General features: G+C 46.0%; 1 protein-coding gene across 2 annotated transcripts in view; it reads right to left on the bottom strand.

Moving 5' to 3' along the window:
* Positions 1-5,525: 5,525 nt before the first annotated feature.
* The window catches only part of extl2 (exostosin-like glycosyltransferase 2), a 35,159-nt gene continuing 18,183 nt past the window's right edge, over positions 5,526-22,501 (bottom strand). For both annotated transcript variants that reach the window (XM_072511371.1, XM_072511370.1), the window contains exon 4: positions 5,526-6,565. In XM_072511371.1, the coding sequence (XP_072367472.1) occupies positions 6,074-6,565 (492 nt within the window). In that variant the 3' untranslated portion in view covers positions 5,526-6,073. The remainder of the gene's footprint in view (positions 6,566-22,501) is intronic.

The raw sequence follows: 22,501 nt of genomic DNA, 5'->3' as shown, positions 1-22,501 counted from the left end.
CTGGCTTTGTTTGGGCGGGCAAGACCCCGCGGGTAAGAAAGGCAATGCTTGAGCGGAGACGGGGAGAGGGTGGGCTGATGTTGCCAAGTTTTAGTAACTATTACTGGGCGGCGAATATAGCCATGATCAGGAAGTGAGTGATGGGGGAGGGGTTGGCATGGGAGCGCATGGATGTGTCTTCATGCAAGGGCACCAGTTTGGGGGCATTGGTAACTGCGCCTCTGCCGTTCCTGCTGGCACGGTACTCCACCAGCCCCGTGGTGGTGGCGGCCCTGAGAGTCTGGGGCAATGGAGGAGACATGTGGGAGCAGAGGGAGCATCGGCCTGGTCCCCAAACTGTAATAATCACCGGTTTGCCCCGGGAAGTGTGGATGGGGGGTTCCGGATATGGCGGAGAACAGGGATTGAGAGGATTGGGATATGTTTATAGAGGGGAGCTTTCCGAATAGGAGGGTGCTGGAGGAGAAGTTTGGATTGGTGAGGGGAAACAAATTCAGGTATCTGCAGGTGCGGGACTTCCTACGTAAACAGATGTCTACCTACCACTAAGGGGGATTCAGGACAGGGTAGTTTCCAGAGGGTGGGTAGGAGAAGGGAGCATCTTGGATATTTACAAGGAACTTATGGGGTCAGAGGAGACGCAGACCTAGGAGCTGAAGCGCAAGCAGGAGGAGGAGCTGGGAGAGATAGAGGATGGTCTATGGACGGACGCGTTGAGTAGAGTCAACGCGTCCGCAACATGTGCCAGGCTCAGCCTGATACAATTTAAGGTCGTTCACTGGGCTCACATGACAGTGGCCCGGATGAGCAGATTCTTTGGGGTGGAAGACAGGTGTGCAAAGTGTGCGGGAGGGCCAGCGAACCATGTCCACATGTTCTGGGCATGTCCAAAGCTTAGGGGATTTTGGCAGAGGTTTGCAGATGTCATGACCACGGTGTTAAAAACAAGGGTGGCACTGAATCCAGAGGTGGCGATTTTCGGGGTGTCGGAGGAGAAAGAGGCAGACATTCTGGCCTTTACTTCCCTGGTAGCCCGGAGACGGACACTATTAGCTTGGAGGGACTCAAAGCCCCCAAATCGGAGACCTGGCTATTGGACATGGCTAGCTTTCTCTGTTTGGAGAAAATCAAGTTCGCCTTGAGAGGGTCACTGTTAGGGGTTCACCCGGACGTGGCAACCGTTCGTCGACTTCTTCGCGGAAAATTAATCGTCAGCAGGAGGGGGTTAGTTTAGCTTCGAGTAGGGGGTTAATAAAGGTGGGACCTGTAAGGGAGGGAGACGGCTTTTGCACTATGTTTATAGTTTCATGTACATTTTGTTATAATACCAAAAAATACCTCAATAAAATGTTTATTAAAAAAAAATGCAAACAATTTGGGCAGCAAATGCTTCAACCATTCTGTAACTCCTAATTATCATAGAATCATAGAATTTACAGTGCAGGAAGCTGCCATTCGGCCCATCGAAAAGTGTTTTTTTTCTAATTAAGGGTAATTTAGCATGCTAATCCACCTATCCTACACATCTTTGTCGTGGAGGTGAGACCCATGCAGACATGGGGAGAACGTGCAAACTCCTCACAGACAGTGACCTGGGGTCGGGATCGAACCAGGGTCCTCGGCGCTGTTCGGCAGCAGTGCTAACCACTGCACTACGGTGCCGCCTTGCAACTCCTAATTGTACAGATGTTGAACAATTCAATAAGGCAGTTTGTTTGCAACTAGAAGTTACATCATAACCTTCGATGACTAAATGCACCACAGGAGTTACCTGATCTCTTAATACCATTACAATTAGAGATGGGTTGTTAAAATATCGACAAGGCTTTCAGTTACTAGCTCCGGAGGGAGGCGGTAAGGGAAATTGTTCAGGTGAGGGATAGGGCAGGGAAGTTGGTGGTGGCTCCGGATCTGATTAACAAGGTTTTTGAGGAATTTTATGAGAGGTTGTGCAGTTCAGAGCCGCCTGGGGGAGACCGTGAGATGCAGGAATTTCTAGATGGGTTGGAGTACCCGAGGTTAGGGGAGGGGGACAGGGCTACATTAGAAGGAGTGATAGTGGAGCAGGAGATAAAGGATGCGAATGGCAGGATGCTGTCGGGGAAGGTGGCAAGGCCGGATGGGTTTCCGGTGGAATATTATAAAAAATTCACGGATAAGCTGGCACCCCTGATGGTGGGGATATTTGAAGAGGCGATAGGGAAGGGGGTGTTGCCACAAACTTTGGGGCAGGCATCGATTTCCCTGTGCTAGAAAAAAATAAGGATCCAAAGGAGTGTGGGTCGTATCGGCCCATATCACTTCTGAATGTGGACGCAAAAGTATTGCCGATGGTACTGGCGGGTAGGCTGGAGGAGTGCCTCCCGAAGGTGATAGGTGAAGATCAGACAGGGTTCGTGAGAGGGAGGCAGCTCTTTTCGAACATTAGAAGGGTATTGAACGTCGTTATGGCACCGGCAGAGGGGAAGGAAACAGAGGTAGTTGTGGACGCTGAGAAGGACCGGGTAGAATGGGGGTACCTGATGGCAGTTCTGGAGCGGTTTGGGATTCGACCACGATTTGTGAACTGGGTAAAGCTACCATATAAAGAGCCGAGGGCGAGTGTCCGCACAAACAACATCAGCTCGAGATACTTTTCTCTCCACCGGGGGACTCAGCAGGAATGTCCAATGTCCCCCCTGCTGTTCGCACTTGCGATTGAGCCGTTGGCCATCGCATTAAGAAGTTTGGGGGTATAGAAAGGAATAGTGTGGGGGTGGGGGGGGATAGAGCACAGGGTGTCCTTAAATGCCAATGACTTGCTGTTATATGTGTCGGAACCGAGTGTGTCGATAGGGGGAATATTAGAGCTGCTTCGCATGTTTGGGTCTTTCTCGGGGTACAAACTAAATCTATACAAGAGTGAGTATTTTGTGGTGTCTCGGCCGGGGTTGGGGGCAGGGGGGGCTGCCATTCCGTAGGCCAGCGACTCACTTTAGGTACCTGGGGATGCAGTTTGCCCGGGAGTGTTGGGGGGGGGGCTCCGCAGGTACAACATTTCTAGTTTGGTGGGGAGAGTGAAAGCTGATCTGGCAAGGTGAGATGGTCTCCCTCGGTCATTGGCGGGGCGGGTACAGGCGGTTAAAATGAACGTGCTGCCACGATTTCTGCTCATTTTTCAATGCCTGCCGATTTTCCTGCCAAAGGCTTTTTTCAGAGAGATTGAGGGAATGATTACTTCGTTCATATGGGGAGGGAAGGTGGCCAGAGTTAGAAAGGTGCTGCTACAGAGGGGAAGGCAGGCAGTGGGTTTGGGTGTTCCAAACCTGATGTATTACTACTGGGCGGCGAATTTGGAGAAGGTGCAGAGCTGTCAGAGGGGTTGATTCACAGTGGGTCAGAATGGAGGAGAGTTTGTGCTGGGGGTCGGGAGTGAAAGCACGAGCAACAGCGCCGCTCCCGATAGCCCCGGGGAAATACTCGGAAATACTCAGGGAGTCCGGTAATAATAGCTTCATTGAAAATCTGGAGGCAGTTTCGCCAACATTTTGGGTTGGGTTTAGGGTCAAGGGAAATGCCGATTCGGGGGAACCACAGATTTGAGCCAGGGAGCTGGGATGGAAATTTTCAGAAATGAGAGAAGGGAATTAAGACACAAAAAGATTTGTTTCTCAGGGGTCGGTTTGCAGGATTGAAGGAGCTGGAAGCGAAGTATGGGCTGGAACAGGGGGAAGTGTTTAGATACATGCAGGTTCGAGATTTTGCCAGAAAGGAGATACAGAGCTTCCCGGTGGAGCCGGCCTCCACATTGCTGGAAGAGGTGCTGACGACAGGGGGACCTGGAGAAAGGGGCAGTGTCAGCGGTTTACGGAGCTATTTTGGAAGAGGAGAAGGCACCACTGGAAAGGATCAAAGCAAAGTGGGAGGAAGAGTTGGGAGAGGATATGGAGGAGGGGTTCTAGTGTGAGGTGTTCTGGAGAGTGAATGCCTCCACCTCGTGCGCGAGGTTGGGGCTGATAAAGCTGAAGGTGGTATACAGAGCTCACCTCACGAGGGCGAGGATGAGCCGATTCTTTGAAGGAGTAGATGTGTGTGAACGTTGCGGGGGGGGGGGGGGGGCGGGGGGCTAATCACATTCATATGTTTTGGTCCTGTCCAAAGCCAGAGGATTACTGGAAGGAGTTTTTCTAAATTTCTAAACTGGAACTGGGCCCCCGGGAGGCCATATTCGGGGTGTCGGACCAGCCGGGGTTGGAAACGGGTGCGGAGGCAGATGTTGTCGCCTTCGCCTCGTTGATCGCCCGAAGGCGGATCCTGATAGGTTGGAGAGCAACCTCTCCACCCTGTGCCCTGGTGTGGCGGGGGGGGGGGGGACCTGTTGGAATTCTTGACTCTTGAGAAGGTTAAGTTTGAACTGAGAGGAAGGATGGAGGGGTTCTACAATTCATGGGCATTATTCATTATGCATTTTCAAGAACTGGATAACGTTGAACATTAGTTGGGGCGCGTGGGTGGGAGGGTTGGGGGGGAGGGGGACTGTGTGAGTTAATGGCGGCTATGGGTGATGCCTAATTCCTTTTTGTCGTTTGTTTGTGTGAACATGCGGGCTAATGTTTGGGGTTTGATGGGAGGATGGGATCGTTGTTATTGATATGGGGATCGACATATTTGTTACTGATTATTGTTTATTGTTGGTGGATATAAATTTGGGAGAAAATGTGAAAAAGGAGAATAAAAATATATATTTTTAAAAAAGGCTTCCAGTTACTGATTGACGCATGATAACTGCACACATGTAAAGGTCAAAAATAGACACAATAGCACTGCTGAAAAATACTCTCAGCTGAATAGCCAGAAAACACTCCAGCATGAAGGGTGGCAATGGGCTACAACAGGAGGATTGCTAGAATCAGTGAAATTTTACCTCAAATAAACATTGCGTCCAGCAGGACAGATGGAGAAGTGGAAATGAAAAATAAATCTGAAAAAATGTATGAAGAGATTCATTTTACAAAATTATCTTTAGGATTTTCATCGTTCCCAAGTTTTACCTGATCAGTCAAGTCGCCATAGTCCCTGATTTCCCCTTTGGGGGGGGGGGGGGGGGGGAAAGAGAGCTGACTGGTGGCGATTTAACCTGAGGACCACCAAACCTCAGGCGAGGGGCACGGTTGAGAAGGCTGTGCCTTCATGAATAACCTCAGCGGGTACAGGAACTCAAAGCCACGCTGTTGACCTCGTTCTGCATCGCAAACCAGCTGTCCCGCCAACTAAGCTAAACCGGCCCCCATGAGCTGTACACAAACCAGGATAAGAACATGAGACCCAGGGCAACGAATAAAGGACTTTGGGAGTGACAGTGGAGAAGGGAGAACAACATAGAAATCAATTTCAAAAACTGAAAAGTATTTCCCTCCTTCTCGCAAACAGCATGAAGCTAGCAGGTATGGAGAGAGGGAGGGGGGCAGAGGGAGAGAACAGCGAGAGAGCGGGGCAGATTGAGGGGGAGAGTGTGGGGAGAGCGAGGGAGAAGAAAAAGAGTACGCTGTGAGTTATTCTGAGGTTTATTCATTGAAGTTGTGCACATCATAGCGTCCTGAGAATGTACAAGCACATCAACATAAAGTCACAGCAATCGTCAAAAATATAAAGGACAAGAGTGAAGCAAAGCAGATTTACAGCAGAGTTTTGCAGACATAACCTTTTCGAAGCGTTCTGGTGGGTGAGACATATCATTAGTCACTTGGAAAGGTGCCGATATTGTAACAGACTCCACAGCCTACAAATTGGCTACTCCAGTCACAAGTGGCAATAGTTGATCAAGACGCGACCGCCCTTTGGAAACCCAAAAAACACAATTTAACAAAAAGTACACAATTGCAGACTGTTACTCAACAGCTGTAAAAATTAAAAATAGCAACACGTGACAGTTTCAATAGCGGCGCCGGAACAGCGGAAGCAAAAGATTCATTCCTATTGCATCACCCTCTGCTGGTCAGGCAGAGGAAACGCAGCGAAATCAGACCAATCTCGCCTCCTTGTATAAATAGTCTGTAATAGCAGTTGATGCACCAGCATCTGTCCAGTGCATTCTTCAGCTCTTTGTTTTGTGATTTGCATAGTTAGGAAATCCAAATTGCGAGATCATAATGTTGGAATATTTCAGAGGCATGCCGCCATAGATGGCAGCCAGCTGATTCAGACACCAAGATCTTTGAAGCAAGTGCTCTGCCCGGTGCCACATCCCATTGAAGCCACTGTTGGAATCTTTTTCCAGATTCCTCATATCCACCGGCTTCACAAACACTCCCGACGGCTTCCCGGTATACTTTGCAACTATAAAATTCATGGCAATGTCGTCACAGTTCTGGGTCTTGTCTATTAGGCTGTGTACAGCTGGGAGTTGGACTTTAAACTTCTCGAGGTAACTGGCATGGAAAAATGCAGCTCCGATTAGCACCATGGAGTAATGATCACCACTTCCACCCAGTGCGTTTTGAAGTTCAAAACTGCCATAGCTGTAAATTCCCGAGGAAGTTGTGACATGCTTCCGTGGGACAAAGCCGACTATTTGATCTGGAAATTGCTGAAATACAAAACAGAGTGAGGAAAATCTTCCCTGTATCAGTTTTAACTTTATTCCATACTGTTTAAGACAACGTTTTCCAATACCACATTTGTTATTTATCCATTTAATATATCTTGATGAGGTTTGCTCTTAATTACCATCTTCCTAAATTCTACAGCTCGACATACAGCTGGAATCTGGAAGGGCAGCACGGTAGCCTTGTGGATAGCACAATTGCTTCACAGCTCCAGGGTCCCAGGTTCGATTCCGGCTTGGGTCACTGTCTGTGCGGAGTCTGCACATCCTCCCCGTGTGTGCGTGGGTTTCCTCCGGGTGCTCCGGTTTCCTCCCACAGTCCAAAGATGTGCAGGTTAGGTGGATTGGCCATGATAAATCGCCCTTAGTGTCCAAAATTGCCCTTAATGTTGGGTGGGGTTATGGGAATGGGGTGGCAGTGTTGACCTTGGGTAGGTGCTCAATCTAAGAGCCGGTGCAGGCTCGATGGGCCGAATGGCCTCCTTCTGCACTGTAAATTCTATGATAATCTATGATACAGCAATCACTCTCTTTACAGCAGAAATCAGTTCTGTTGCTTTTCTTTGGATGGACACAACAGTCGCTGGACTGACTTACATTATTTAGAGTATTCGAGTCAGATTCAAATCTCTCCATGGCCTCACCCCTTCCTATCCCTTTTGAACTCCTCCAGTCCTATAATCCTCTTGAGATTCTAGCAATTTTCCAATTCTGGCCTCTTGAGCATCCCAAATTGCTTCACTATTGCCATGTCTTCCAACATCAGGGCCAAAATTCTGAATTTTCCTCTCTAAACACCTTGCAACCCCCTCCTCCTTTCTTCAAGTTTTTGTTTGATAACACTCCGGTGAAGTGTCTTGGGGGGTGTTTTGCTACATAAAAGTGCCACATAAATGCAAGTTGCTGTTATAAATTTACCAGAGGACATGGCAGATTTCCAGGTTCAATTCCTAATCTGTGCTTGAGCTAATCTTTGTCAGAGTACACAAGTTAGGGTTTGAAGAGAATAAAAATGACAGACTTTGTGCTCTTGATTGCTATCAAGTATGTCCTGCTCAAATGTGCACTTGTGCGAAAATCAGACAGGGACAAGATAGAGTTCAGCTTGCTCTTTTTAAATATTTTATTCAAATAAGGATATAAATAACAACATACAAACAATCAATCAATAACAAAATGAACAAATTACAATTCTCCCCATTTTGAGATTTTTTTCCTCCTATTTCCATTAAACCTTGCCCTTTTTCTCTCTTCTTCCCCCCCCATCCCATCTCCCCGACCCCCCTTCCTTTCCCTGCTGGCAAACAGATCTGTAAATAAAGACAGGAACAATTTCCACCTCATCCAGAATTCCCCATCTGAGCCACAAAGGGCAAGCTTAATTTTCTCAAGATTAAGGAATTCCCCCAACCATGTCGATATTTTTGGTGGATCTTTTGACTTCCATTCCAATAAAATGTGTCTCCGGGCAATCAATGTGGCAAAGGCCACCACATCGGCTCCTTTCCCTTATATTAGTCTTGGTATTTCTGAACTCCAAAAATTGCCTAAAGAGATACTGGTAATACTTCCACCTCCACAGTTTTTGATATTGTTTGAAATACCGAGATCCAAAATCCATTAATTGTGGACATGACCAGAACATGCGGACATGGTTAGCTGTTCCTCCTTTACACCTCTCACATTTATCTTCTAGCTCTGTGAGGAATCTACTCATTCTTTCCTGTGTCAGATGGGCCTTATGTACGATCTTGAATTGTTTTAAACTCATTCTAGCACATGAAGATGTAGTATTGACCCTGTGCATAATTTCACTCCATATTCCCCACTCCAATTCCATATCCAACTCTTCCTCCTACTTTTGTTTTATTTCTTCAATCAGTTTTTTCTTTGTGTCCATCAGCTATCTATAAATGTTAGTAATTTTCCCATCTCCGAAATCATCTGGCAAGAGCAATTTATCAAGGAGGTTGTTGTCTTGTAGTCGAGGGAAAGAGGACAACTCCTTTTCCCCAAATTGAAGATATTTAACCTTCTCCTCCCTCTGCATTTTGTGTTTCTCCCTCAATTCTTGAAAGTTCGCAAAACTACCTTACACAATGTTTGCTCCACCTGTACCAATTCCGCTTCTTCCTCTTTCCAACATTGTCAAATCTTCTCTATATTAGCTGCCCAATATTAATACAAAAGATTGGGCATTGCCAACCCTCCCACCTGCAAATTCCTTTGTAAAAATACCTGTTGAATCGATGGAATTTTATTAGCCAATATAAAATCCAAAATTATTATATCCATTTTATAGAAAAATACCATGGGTAGAAATATCAAAAGAGATTGGAGCACAAATTAAAATTTTGGTAGGATGTCCATTTTGATTATTTGTACCCGCCCAGCTAATGAAAGTGGACGGGTATTCCACATTTTAAAATATTCTTTTATCCCCGTCACCACGCCTGTCAGATTCAATTTATACATTGTGGCCCAGTCACGATTCACCTGAATATCTATGTACCTGATTTTATTTTTGGTTAGTTTGAATGGAAGGATACTTGAATCTGTTTCCCTCCCCAGGGTATTTATTGGAAATGTCATTTTTTGTTCTATTCAATTTGTAGCCTGAGAAGGTTCCAAACATTTCCAATATATTTATAATCTTACCCATACATCTCAATGGGATAAATATATACAATAAAGTGTTCGCATATGGTGAAACTCTATGTTCTCTAACAATACCTGTCCATTCCCGAGAAGCTTGGACAGAAATACCTAGAGGTTCTATTGCGAATGTGAACAGAAGTGGGGATAATGGACAGCCCTTCGTCATGTCCCTAAATAGTTGGAAATACCCCGAGCCAACCAAATTAGTCTTAACACTAGCTGTGGTGCCGTTAACAACAATCTAACCCATGAGATGAATGTTGGCCCAAATCCAAACTTACCCAAAACCTCCAGCAAATAACTCCACTCAAACCTTTCAAAAGCTTTCACTGCATCCATCACCACTACAACCTCCAGCATCCTATCCTGAGGCAATATCATAACATTTAACAGGCGTGTGATTTTATTAAACATCTGCCTCCCTTTCACAAAACCTACTTGATCTTCCACCATCACGTCTGGAACACACCCCTCGAGCCGTAGTGCTAAATCCTCAGCCAAAACTTTTACATCTGAATTCAATAAGGCGATGGGTCTGTATGAACCACTGGGTCTCTTTCTTTCTTGGGGATTAATGAAATAGATGCCTGAGTAAGCGCAGTCGGCAATTCACCCCGTGCCAAAGAATCAGAAAACATCTTTAAGAAATGTGGGGCCAATATGGTTGCAAACTGTTTAAAAAAATCAATCGGGATTCTCTGGACCCGGCCCCTTCCCTGACTGCATTGCGCCAATTTCATCCATCACTTCCTGTAATTTCAGCAGAGCATTCATTCATTCCCTACCGTTTCTCTTCTTCAACCTTTGGGAAAACCAATTCCTCGAAAAACTTCTTATTTCATCCCCCCCCAGGTTCAGACTTGTATAATCTCTTATAACATAAATGAAATACTTTATTAATAGTCCCTGGTGTTGGTACCAGTTCTCTTCCTTCTTTCCTCACTTGTATTATCTCCTCATGGCAGTTGTCGCACTTAGTGTGTTAGCAGGTGGCTCGCTTTTTCCTCATACTCATATAAAACACCCTTTGCTCCACCAAGCTGATTCACCACCTTCCTTATTGTTACCAAACTGAATGCCCCTTGTAGTTTTAATTTCTGCCACGAGTTCCCTGTGTCAATCAATCGTTCTCTCTCTGATCTTTCCATATCATCCCTATGTATTTTAAATGCAATCATTTCCAATTGTACCAGGGCGGCACGGTGGCGTTTGGACATGGACTGCTTCAGTATCCAAAGATTCATGAATGGTGAACATTCCCACTTCTGAACTTTAAGATGGATGGAAAGTCATTGATGAAACAGCTGCAGATGGTTAGGCCTAGAACACTACTGAGGGACTCCCGCTGTGATGTCCTGGGACTGAGATGAGCTGCCTCCCACAACTACAATCATCTTCCTTTGTGCGAGGTATGAATCCACCAGTGGAGATATTCCAGGATTCCCATTAATGGTAATTTTGCCAGGGTTCCTTAATGCCACTCAGTCAAATGCCTTGATGTCATGGGCAGTCACCCCACCTCACCTCGAGTTCAGCTCTTTTGTCCATGTCTGGACCAAGGCTGTAAAGAGGTCAGGAGCCGAGTGGTCATGAACCCAAATTAAATGACAATGAGCAGGTTAGGTTACTGCTGTGTAAATGCCACTTGATAGCACTGTTGGAAACAACTTCCATCACTTTGCTGATGATTGAGGACAGACTAATGGGCAATACCTGGACAGTATTTCATATTGTCAGGAGATGACAGCGTTGTGGTTGTATTGGAACAGCTTAGCTAGTGGCTGGCTAACTCTGGAGCACAAATCGTCAGTCCTCATGCCGGGATGTTGTCAAGGCCCACAGACTTTGTAGTATCCAGTACCTTCAGCTGTTCCTTGAAATCACGTGGAGTAATTGAATTGGCGGAAAATTGACACCTGACAGGTTAGGGATTTCAGGAGGTTTTAAAAAAAATTTAGAGTACCCAATCATTTTTTCCCCAACTAAGGGGCAATTTAGCATGGCCAATCCACCTAACCTGCACATATTTGGGTTGTGGGGGTGAAACCCACGCAGACACTGGGAGAATGTGCAAACTCCACACAGATAGTGACCCAGGGTCCTCAGCGCTGTAAGCAGCAGTACGAACCACTGTGCCACCGTATCGCCTGGGATTTCAGGAAGTTGTTGAAATGTACCATCCACTTGGCACTTCTGACTGAACATGTTTGCAAATGCTTCGGCCTTGTCTTTTGCATTGATCTGCTTGGCTCAATTATTTAGGATGGGAATATTTGTGGGGCCTCCTCCTCTAGTAACTTGTTTAGTTGTCCACCATCATTTACGACTGGATGTGATAGGATTCAGAGCTCAGATCTGTTTGTGGATTGTGAGATCGTTTAACTATCTATTGCATGCTGCGTCCATCATTTTGCATGCATGTCGTCATGTATTGTAGCTTCACCAGGTTGACACCTCATTTTAGGCATGCCGGGTGCTGCTCCTGGCATGCCCCTTGCACTCCTCATTGAGCCCAGGATAATCCCTTAGCTTACTGGTAATAATAGTGAGGAACATGATGGAAAATCAAAGGTTTAGTGAGAGGGAAGAACTGAGGGAGATCAACATTAGCAGAGAAATGGTGATGGGAAAATTGATGGGATTGAAGGCAGATAAATCCACAGGGCCTGAGAATCTGCATCCCTAAGTGCTTAAGTAGGTGGCTCTGGAAATAGTGGATGCATTGGTGGTCATCTTCCGGGATTCTAGAGACTATGGAACTGTCCCTGCAGTTTGGAGGGTGGCTCCCATCACTCCAATATTCAAAAAGGGAGGTAGAGAGAAAGCAGGGAAGTATCGACCAATAAGCCTAACATCGGTCGTGGGGAAAATTATTGAATCATTATCAAGGACTTTATAGCAGAACATTTAGAAAGCAATGGCAGGATCAGTCAGACTCAGCATGGATTTATGAAGGGAAAATCATGCTCAACAAATCTGTTGGAATTCTTTGAAGATGTAACTAGTGCAGTTGACAAGGGGGAGCCAGTCGATGTGGTATGTTTGGACTTTCAGAATGCTTTTGACAAAGTCCCGCATAAGAGATTATTGTGCAAAATTTAAGCGCATGGGATTGGGGGAAATGTCTTGAGGCGGACAGAAAACTGGTTAGCAGAGAGGCAACAAAGAGTAGGAATTAATGGGTCCTTTTCAATTGGCAGCAGTAACTAGTGGGGTACCACAGGGATCGATGCTGGAACCCTAGCTATTCACAATATATATTAATGATTTGGATGAGGGAACAAATTTAACATCTCAAAGTTTGCATATGATACCAAGTTGAGTTGGAGGGTGAACTGTGACGAAAATGCAGGGATCCTACAGCATGATCTGGACAAGTTGGGCGAGTGGACAAATCAATGGCAGATGCAGTATAATTTAGATAAGTGTGAGGTTATTTACTTCAGAAGCAAAAACAGGAAGGCAGATTACTACCTGAATGGTTGTAAATTGGGAGAGGGGAATGTGCAGCGAGACCTGGGTGTCCTTGTGCACCATTCGTTGAAGGTAAGCATGCAGGTGCAGCAGGCGGTAAAGAAGGCTAATGGTATGTTGGCCTTCATTGCGAGAGGTTTTGAGTATAGAAGCAGGGATGTGTTGCTGCAATTATACAGGGCCTTGGTGAAGCCACACCTGGAGTATTGTGTGCAGTTTTGGTCTCCTCCTTGGAGGAAGGATGTTCTTGCTCTCGAGGGAGTGCAGCGAGTGCAACTGATTCCAGGGATGGCGGGACTGTCATACGAGGAGATACTGACTAGGTTGGGATTGTTCTCGCTGGAGTTCAGAAGAATGAGGGGGGATCTCAGAGACATATAAAATTCTAACAGGGCTCGACAGGGTAGATGCAGGGAAGATCTTACCAATGATGGGTGGGTCCAGAACCAGGGGTCACAGCCTGAGGATTCTGGATAAACCATTTTGGACAGAGATAAGGAGACATTTCTTCACACAAAGAGTGGTGAGCCTGTGGAATTCATTGCCACAGGAAGTAGTTGATGCTAAAACTTTGAATATATTCAAGAGGAGGCTGGATATAGCACTTGGGGAGAATGGGATCAAAGGCTATGGGGAGAAAGCAGGATTAGGCTATTGAGTTGGATGATCAGCCATGATCGTGATGAATGGCGGAGCAGGCTCGTAGGGCCAAAAGGCCTCCTCCTATCTTCTAGATAACTATGTATTTGGCAGCTCCCGCTCAAGGTGGATTTTTTTGGAACTCTCCCCATTTGTAGGGTGGAAGTTTTGATGGAAAAAGGTGTAGGAGTGCTAGGAGAAAGTGAGACTCCACTGGTGTGGCTGGTGGATGGAGCTGGGAGCTGAACCTTTGTGCGCCACAGGTCAAGATGGCAGAGAGTAAAGGACCTGTCCCACCCGCCGCAGCTGGTGGACTTCTTAAATGAGAAGTCCAACCAGCAGAGAAGGGAAGCCCAAGAGGACCTAGCCTGGGTGGTAGAGCCACTTAAAGCCGGGACTGACCGTGTGGAGCAGAGGCTGGAAGTCCATGGGCCAGGCAATCCAGAAAGGGGAGACGGTGGGGGAGCACGAAGAGCAGCTGGCCTCATTGGTGGCCGAGATGGTAGTGATGAGGGAGCCCCAAAAGCAGCTGAAGGAGAAGGTGGAGCATCTGGAGAACTACTCCAGAAGACAAAACATGCGGATCGTGGGGATGCCCGAACGCATTTAAGGATTGGGTGCTGGCACATATGTGGCCAAGCTGGAAAAGTTGATGTAGGAGGGCGCCTTTAACCTAGCGCACAGGGCGCTGATGAGGAGGCCACAGGCGGACGAACCGCCGAGGGTGATGGTGGTGCGGTTGCAGTTTCCTGGACAAAGAGAAGGTTCTGCAATGGGCGAGGCAGACAAGGAGGTGTGCCTAGGAAGGGAACGAGCTGCGGGTGGGCGCAGAACTGGCGAAGAGGAAGGCCGAGTTCAACCGGGTCAAAGCTGCCTCTTCAAGAAGGGGGTGAAGTTTATGGTGCTGTACCCTGCCTGCCTCTTGGTGACTTTCCAGAATCGGGAACATTATTTTGGTATACCAGAGAAGGCAACGGAATTTTTGAGGGACAATGGATTGGCAGGAGGACATTGCACATTTGAGGAGGTGGTTTCTTTTGATGGTTGCTGGAGAGCTATTCCTTTGAAATGATTTGTTGGGGGTTGGTGGCGGGGTGCTTGGGGAGCATCAAGGGTGAGTGCACCTTTTTTCTGTTTCTTTGTTTCGTGAGGGAGTGCGAACGGGAGGGGTGGGGGGGAATCAGCGGGGGTAGGGGGCTTGGAAGCCTTTGTAAAGCAAAATGGGAAAGATGTAATTTGAAACATGAAGGTCTGATAAAACCGAAGGAATATGAGAAAAGTAAGCAAAAATCCCACAAAGGGTTAACAGCATTCAGAAATTAGGGTTTGAAATGCAGACAGCCTTATCACACGGGCGTTAAGAGAACAGCTCTAAAACACCTTATGCTGTAATTTGATACCTTTCTTTCTAGTTAGAGAAATTCCAACAAATATAGTTACATAAAGGGAATAGTATTCCACCCTTTTATAGAAGTTAATTAGTTTAGCAAACAATTGATTAGAATTGCCAGAATCTTAAGTGAATTGCGTGAAATAATGTGCATTTGTGAATTATAGAAACTTCATGTCATCAGTTAAAAGTGGAAGTCTGGAGATTGCGGTTGAGTCTACTAAGGCATAAATGAACACCAAGCAGGAATCAGTTTAAACATGACGAGAACCGGATGTATCACTCCTCGAAGATTTGACAAGCATCAGAGCATTTTTTACCAATGCTTATCATTGAAACATCCTCTTGTTAAGACATGATGGAAACTAGATGAATACAATGGACAAACAAAATTACATAAATGAGAAGATATTACTTGAAGTTAACGTCATGTAACCAGCATGGCTGTTAGAAGGGTAATAAATATCCTGAATCGCTAGCAGCCAAACACTTCCAGCTCTCAGAGCTGCTATGGTAGATGGGAAGGACTGAATGCAGGAGCCAAACAGGTGATCAAAGTTATTGAGAACACCCACAGATAAGAAGAGAGATTATCAAGGGGGCCACGAAGGTCCAAACAACCGGAACGGAAATTCCTGAAGCAAGATTTTTTGTTTTACTTGTTGTAAAGACAGTGATGTTATATTCTGAAGTAAAATAAAGTTAAAAACTCACTTTAACCTGAAATAGTGGTGATTACAAAATATAGAAAAGTCTACTGTGCTATTACCTCAGAAAGGCTGGACTCAGGATCGAAGCTACTGAGTGGTGAGTAGATAAAATCTTCTTTATATAGGTTATACTGTGAATAACTTGAAATATCAGTTTGACCTGAATAGCACCTACTTAAGTCTGCATTAAGGAGTCAGGGAGTGAAAATCCTTGTACACCATTTAGGAAATCTTTTAAAATTAAAAAAAAAAATTAAAACATTGAGTACCCAATTAATTTTTTCCAATTAAGGGGCAATTTAGCGTGGCCAATCCACCTACCCTGCACATCTTTGGGTTGTGGGGGCGAAACCCATGCAAACACGGGGAGAATGTGCAAACTCCACACGGACAGTGACCCAGAGCCAGGATCGAACCTGGGACCTCGGCGCCGTGAGACAACAGGGCTAAACCACTGTGCCACCGTGCTACCCTTAGAAAATCCTTTTGACCCTTTTTGGTTGAGGGGAAGATTTCTAATAAAAGTGGTGATTTAAATTCACCTTGGGCAGGGGTTGCCAGGCTCGCTGGGCGGGCTAGTTAATGCGAGCACAGTGGGGGGCAGTCAGGTGGTTTGTGCAAGAGAAGGGAATGGAGTTGTTGTTTTGCTTGGGGGAGGGGGGGGGGGGGTGCAAAGGGTGTGGTTGTTGTGGAGCAGCGGAAAAGGGAGTGATGACGGTGGACATCCGAGGGTGGGGCTGGAGGGTCGCGTGACATGGGCCGGGGGAGCTGGCCCAAAAAGGATATGGTTGATTGGCAGGGGAGGGTGGCGGGGAGCTCCCCAACCAGTCTGGTCACGTGTAACGTGAGGGAGCTGAATGGGCCGGTCAAACGGTCATGTGTGTTCGTGCACCCGAGGAGTCTGAAGGTGGATGTGGCTTTTTTTACAAGATGTGCATGTAAAGATAGGGGATCAGACAAGGCTGAGGAAGGGTAGGACAGGTGTTTCATTCGTGACTGGACATAAAGACGAAAGGGGTGCGGTGTTGGAAAGTAAGCGGGTGGCGTTCGAGGTGGGGAACATTGTGGCGCGTTAGGGGGTGGGGAAGAGGTTTGTGATGGTGAGTGGGAAGCTGGAGGGGATGCCAGTGGTTTTGGTGAATGTTTATTCCCCAAACTGGGTCAATGTGGAGTTTATAAGATGGGTGCTGGGGAAGATCCCAGACCTGGACTCACACCGGTTGATCACGGGGGTCGGGGGATTTTAACACGGCCATCGAGCCAAGTTTGGACCGGTCGAGCCCAAGATCAGGGAAGGTATTGGTGATGGTGAAGGAGCTGAAGGGGTTCATGGAACGAATGACAGGGTAGACCCGTGGAGGTTTGGGAGGCCGAGGGCAAAGAAGTTTCCGTACTTCTTTCACGTGCACCGGGTGTACTCCCGGATGGACTATTTTGTGCTCGACAAGGCGTTGCTGGCGGGGGTGGTCGACTCGGGAGTATTCGGCAATTGTGGTTTCAGACAATTCACTGCACTGGGTGGATTTGCGAGTGCACTGAGGGGGCCAGTGCACGTAGTGGAGGCTGGATGTGGGGTTGTTGCCGAATGAGATGGTCAGCGATAGGGTGAAAGCTGCCATCCGGAGGTATGGGAACTCAATATTATGGGGAGGTTATGGCTGCCACACTGTAGGAGGCAGGGTTGTTGAAGGAGAGGCAAAGGCTCCAGATGGAGTTTGGGCTGGTGTCTATGGGGATGGTGGTAGGGCAGTTGTGGAGGGCCAGGGTGACAATGTACGAGTACGGGGAGAAGGCAAGCAGGACGCTGATTCACGAACCTAAGAAGCAGGAGCCGGCGAGGGAGATTGGAAGAGTGAAGGATGGGACGGGAAGGGTGGTACTGGACCTGGTGGGGGTGAATGGGGTGTTCGAGGAGTTTTATAGGAAACTATACGAGTCGGAGGCCCCGGTTGGGGCAGGGTGGGAATGCGGGCGGTTCCTAGATGGATTGGAGTTTCTCAAGGTGGCCGAGGACCTGGTGGAGGGACTGGGGGTCCCCATTGGGTCGAGGGAGGTGATGGAGTGTATGGGAGCGATGCCGGCAGGGAAAGCCCTGGTCCCGGACGGATTCCCGGTGGAGTTTAATAAATTTTTTGGGGGGGGGGGGGGGGGAGATCTGGGGCCACTGCTGGTGAGGATATATAACAAGGCTAGGAAGAAGGAGGAGCTCCCCCTAAACTTTCGCAGGCGTCCATCTCCCTGACATTGAAGAAAGACAAGGATCCGGAGCAGTGCGGATCCTAGCGTCCGATATCGTTGTTAAATGTGGATGCGAAGCTGCTGCTGAAGGTGTTGGCTTCGCAAATCGAGGACTGTGTCCCGGGGGTGATAGGTGAGGATTAAAGTGAAGGGGAAGCAGTTGTTAACAAATGTAAGGAGGTTACTTAACTTGACTATGATGCCCCAGAGGGACAGGAAGTGGAGGTGGTGATGGATGCAGAGAAGGCCTTTGACCGGGTGGAGTGGGAATATCTGTGAGTGGTGTTGGGACAGTTTGGGTTCGGGCAGAGGTTTGTGGATTGGGTCTGGCTGCTGTATAAGGCGCCGGTAGCAAGTGTGCGAATGAACCGGGTGAGCTTGGGGTATTTCAGGTTGCACCATGAGACAAGGCAGGGGTGCCCGCTCTCCCTGTTGCTTTGTGTCCTGGCAATAGAGCAATTGGAAATGGTGCTCAGAGCGTCGAAGGGTTGGAAAGGGATCGTGTGGCTGGGGGAGGGGGTTGTCAAGCAGTGTTTCACTGTATGCGGACGACCTGTTGCTATGTATTTTGGACCCATTGGGGGGCATTGGAAAAATTGCATTTGGGAGAACTTTAGCTGGTTTTCCAGATACAAGCTGAACATGGAAAGAGCGAGGTGTTCCCGATTGAGACCAGGAGAGGAGGTTGGGGGAGCTGCTGTTCAATGTGGTGGGGGCAAGTATCAGGTATTTGGGAATTGAGGTGGTGCGGGGCTGGGCGCAGCTGCATAAGTTGAATTTGGCTTGGTTGGTGGAGCAGATGAAGGGGGATTTTAAAAGGTGGGATGTGCTGCCAATGACGTTGGCAGAAGATTCTTGTTTGTATTTCAGAACCTCCCGATCGTCATTTTTTAAAAAACGTCAATGTGTTTGTGTCAGGGCTTGTGTGGGCGGGGAAGATCCCGCGGGTCAAGAGGACGTTTTTGGAATGGGGGCAAGAAGGGGAGTGTTGGCATTACGGTTAGGTCTTGAGAGGTCGGTTGAGGGGTTCGGCCAAAGGTGGAAGCTGTTCATTGACTTCTTTAAGGAGGATTGAAGAGGGGAAAGGGACTGGGGGAATAAGGGGGTTAAAATGGAGAGGGCAGGATGGGAGGAGAGGAAGGGCAAGGGGTGTGTGGGTGCTGGTTATATATTCTGTAGCACAATTTTGCTTCTGCTCTTTCTTGTGTTTGTTTGTTTTTTTAAAGTATTTTTTATTCTCCTTTTTCACATTTTCTCCCAAATTTACACCCAACAATAAACAATAATCAGTAACGAATGTAATGTCAATCCCCATAACAACAACGATCCCATCCTCCCACCAAACCCCAGACATTAGCCCGCATGTTAACATAAACAAATGACAAAAAGGAATCAGGAATCACCCATAGTCACCATTAAAACACAGTCCCCCTCCCCCCAACCCTCCCAGCCCCCAATCCTCCTAATGTACGATGTGATCTAATTCTCGAACATGCATAATGAATAATGCCCATGAATTGTAGAACCCCTCCATCCTGACCCTCAGTTCAAACTTAACCTTCTCAAGAGTCAAGAATTCCAGCAGGTCCCCCGCCACGCCAGGGCAGAGGGTGGAGAGGGTGCTCTCCAACCTATCAGGAACCGCCTTTGGGCGATCAACGAGGCGAAGGCTACAACATTTGCCTCTGCATCCATTTCCAACTCTGGCTGGTCCGACACCCCGAATATGGCCATGTATCATGGAGTTCAACCAATCTCTCCCTTTAATGGATTTGTTGCTTTTCCGAGCACACGGCTTTTTTCCTCGGTGTGGGATTACAATTATGGACACGTGGGTTTTTAAACAAAAACACTGTTCATTCCATTAACTCAACTTAACATCTTAAATAAACATTGGATCTCTTAACACCCCTTACTTCAAAGATAACTCAGAAAATATTGCAACAGTAATAACTTCCTTAAAATGTTCCTTCAAACTTCCAAGAGACTTAACGCCTTTAAACAGTATCACATCAAGTTAAAGGATATATATATTTTCTGTAGAATAGCAGAGATATATTAGCTTGGGTGATTTCAGCTCCAGCACCTTGGTTTCTTCATGCAGCTCTCTGGAAACCCACAGACAAACCCACGCTGCTTTCTCAAACCTGTCTTTCTCCCTTCAAGCAAATCACAGCAAACCAGAACTTCTCAAGCTGCTGTCTCAAACTGGCTTTCTTCGTTTAAACTGCTCTCAGCAAAACCAGCCAGGCACTTTTTAGCTGTTCTCAGCAAAACCAGCCAAGCACTTTTTAAACAAACTAAAAACCTGCAAAATTAAACTGCAAAATGGCTGACCTGACCTCAGCCTCACCCACTCTCTGACATCACTGTTTTCTTCAAGGTACATTGCTTAAACATCCATGTCTTAAAAGTACTCTCACATGACACCTCTCCCCAAGAAAAAAAACCCCCATCAACTTCAAGATGGTTTCATTTTTCACTATTGCACCATCCACTAAGAAATGTACACAGTAAATATACATTTTCATTTAAAGAAAACACACTCAAACAGGTATAATAATATAGTCCATTTTTCTTTGTTCTTCTTCCTCCAACCGAAATCCTTCTCGATTGACAGTCTCTTTGAACAAAGTCTCTGAACGATCCATCCATTCCTCTACTCCTCGGCATTTCTCTTTAGAATCAGATACTTTAGTTCAATCTGACCACAGAGCCCCTTGCAATTCTCCAATACAGGAACATTGGTTACCACAGCTTTCAGGCAGTCAAATGCCTGTTGAAAGTCCGCTGTCCATTGAACTTTTTTACGTTTCTTCAGCAATTCCATCAGTGGAGTAATCACCCCACAAAATCTTTGCACAACTGTTTGATCAAATTCATTCATGCTAAGAAATCGTATAATGTCCCTTCGTCTTGAGGATAACGGAAACTCCGCAAGGAAAGTGATTCGGGCTTCTCCAAATTTACTTTCGGCTAGGTTCATCACCAAACCCGCCTCCTGAAGTCGATCGAAGAACTCCATACGATGTTTTAAATGTTCTTTCCATGTCTGGAAGTTGGAAATAAAAGCAGATTGTCCCACTTTCTCCATGCAATCCTTCAATGGTGGGACAGGATAAGAGTCCGTTCTTGTAACTGCATTCACCTTTCTATAGTCCACACACAACCATTGGGTACCATCTGGTCTAGGTACCATCACTATGGGTGAGCTCCATTGGCTGCAACCCACTTCAATTATGCCACTTTTAAGCATACTCTCAATCTCTTTGTTAACCTGTGCCAATTTTAATGGATTAAGTCTATATGGATGTTGTTTGATAGGAACAGCATTTCCCACATCGACATCATGTATAGCCATTTTAGTACTTCCCAATTTATCTCTACAAACTTGCCCATGTGATATCAATAACTCTTTCAGGTCAGTTTGTTTTTCCTCTGGAAGGTAACTTAACAACTCATCCCAATTTTTAAGAACATCCTCATTTTCCAATTTAATTTGAGGTATGTCAAATTCACAGTCATCTGGATTTGGTTTGTCACTTTGAGTTAGATTCATTAAAACCTCCTTTTCCTCTCCTTCCCTTTCAAAGTACCTTTTAAGCATATTCACATGACACACTCGGTGAGTCTTCCTTCTATCTGGTGTTTTTACCACATAATTCACGTCACTTAATTTCCTTTCAATCTGATACGGTCCACAAAACCTAGCTTTTAAAGGCTCACCTACCATTGGTAACAACACTAAAACTTTATCCCCACTGGCAAAACTACGAACTTTGGATTTCTTCTCCGCTACCCGTTTCATCACATTTTGTGCAACTTTCAAATGTTGTCTAGCCAATTCACCTGCTCTATTTAATCGTTCCCTAAGATTTGACACGTAATCCAATAGCGTAATTTCCGATTTCTCTCCCACCAATTTTTCCTTAATCAATTTAAGTGGTCCTCTTACCTCATGACCAAAAATTAGTTCAAAAGGACTACATTTGGTAGACACATTAGGTGCATTCCTAATTGCAAACAGTACAAATGTGATTCCTTTATCCCAATCCTCTGGATAATCTTGACAATACGCCCTCAACATAGTCTTTAATGTCTGCTGACACCTTTCTAACGCTCCCTGCGATTCTGGATGGTACGCAGTTGATTTAAATTGTTTTATTCCTAAGCTATCCATAACTTCTTTGAATAACGTTGAAGTAAAATTTGATCCTTGATCCGATTGAATTTCTGTGGGTCGTCCATATCTAGTAAAGAATTTAAGTAACTCCTCCACAATCCTTTTAGCTGTAATATTACGTACTGGAATGGCCTCTGGAAACCTAGTAGACACATCCATTATAGTCAAAAGATATTGATTCCCACTTTTTGGTTTAGGAAGCGGTCCTACACATTCTATTAGGACCCTTGTAAAAGGTCCCTCAAATGCTGGAATGGGTATTAAGGGCGCTGGTTTTATCACTGCTTGAGGTTTCCCTATCACTTGACATGTGTGACATGATTGACAAAATCTAACTACATCTTTATTTATTTTTAAAAAATATATATTTTATTAAAGTTTTTCGATCAAACAAAGATTTCCCATTTTACAACTTTATAATAATATATACATTGATCGTTTTTTAAATAAATAATATGCTGGCTATTGGCAACTGCCAATAACAAAATAAGAAACAACAGAAATAATAACTAAGATAGTAACTTTGTGAAATCAAATATAAATAACTAATATATAAACACACACATAAAACCCCTGAAGACCCAAGTGAGCCCTCCCCCCACCCCCCCTCCCTCCCCCTGGGCTGC

This window comes from Scyliorhinus torazame, chromosome 7 (genome assembly GCF_047496885.1).
Source record: "Scyliorhinus torazame isolate Kashiwa2021f chromosome 7, sScyTor2.1, whole genome shotgun sequence".
Taxonomy (NCBI): Eukaryota; Metazoa; Chordata; class Chondrichthyes; order Carcharhiniformes; family Scyliorhinidae; genus Scyliorhinus; species Scyliorhinus torazame.
The sequence above is the reverse complement of the archived record's forward strand: the minus strand, read 5'-3'. Positions and strand labels throughout refer to the sequence as shown.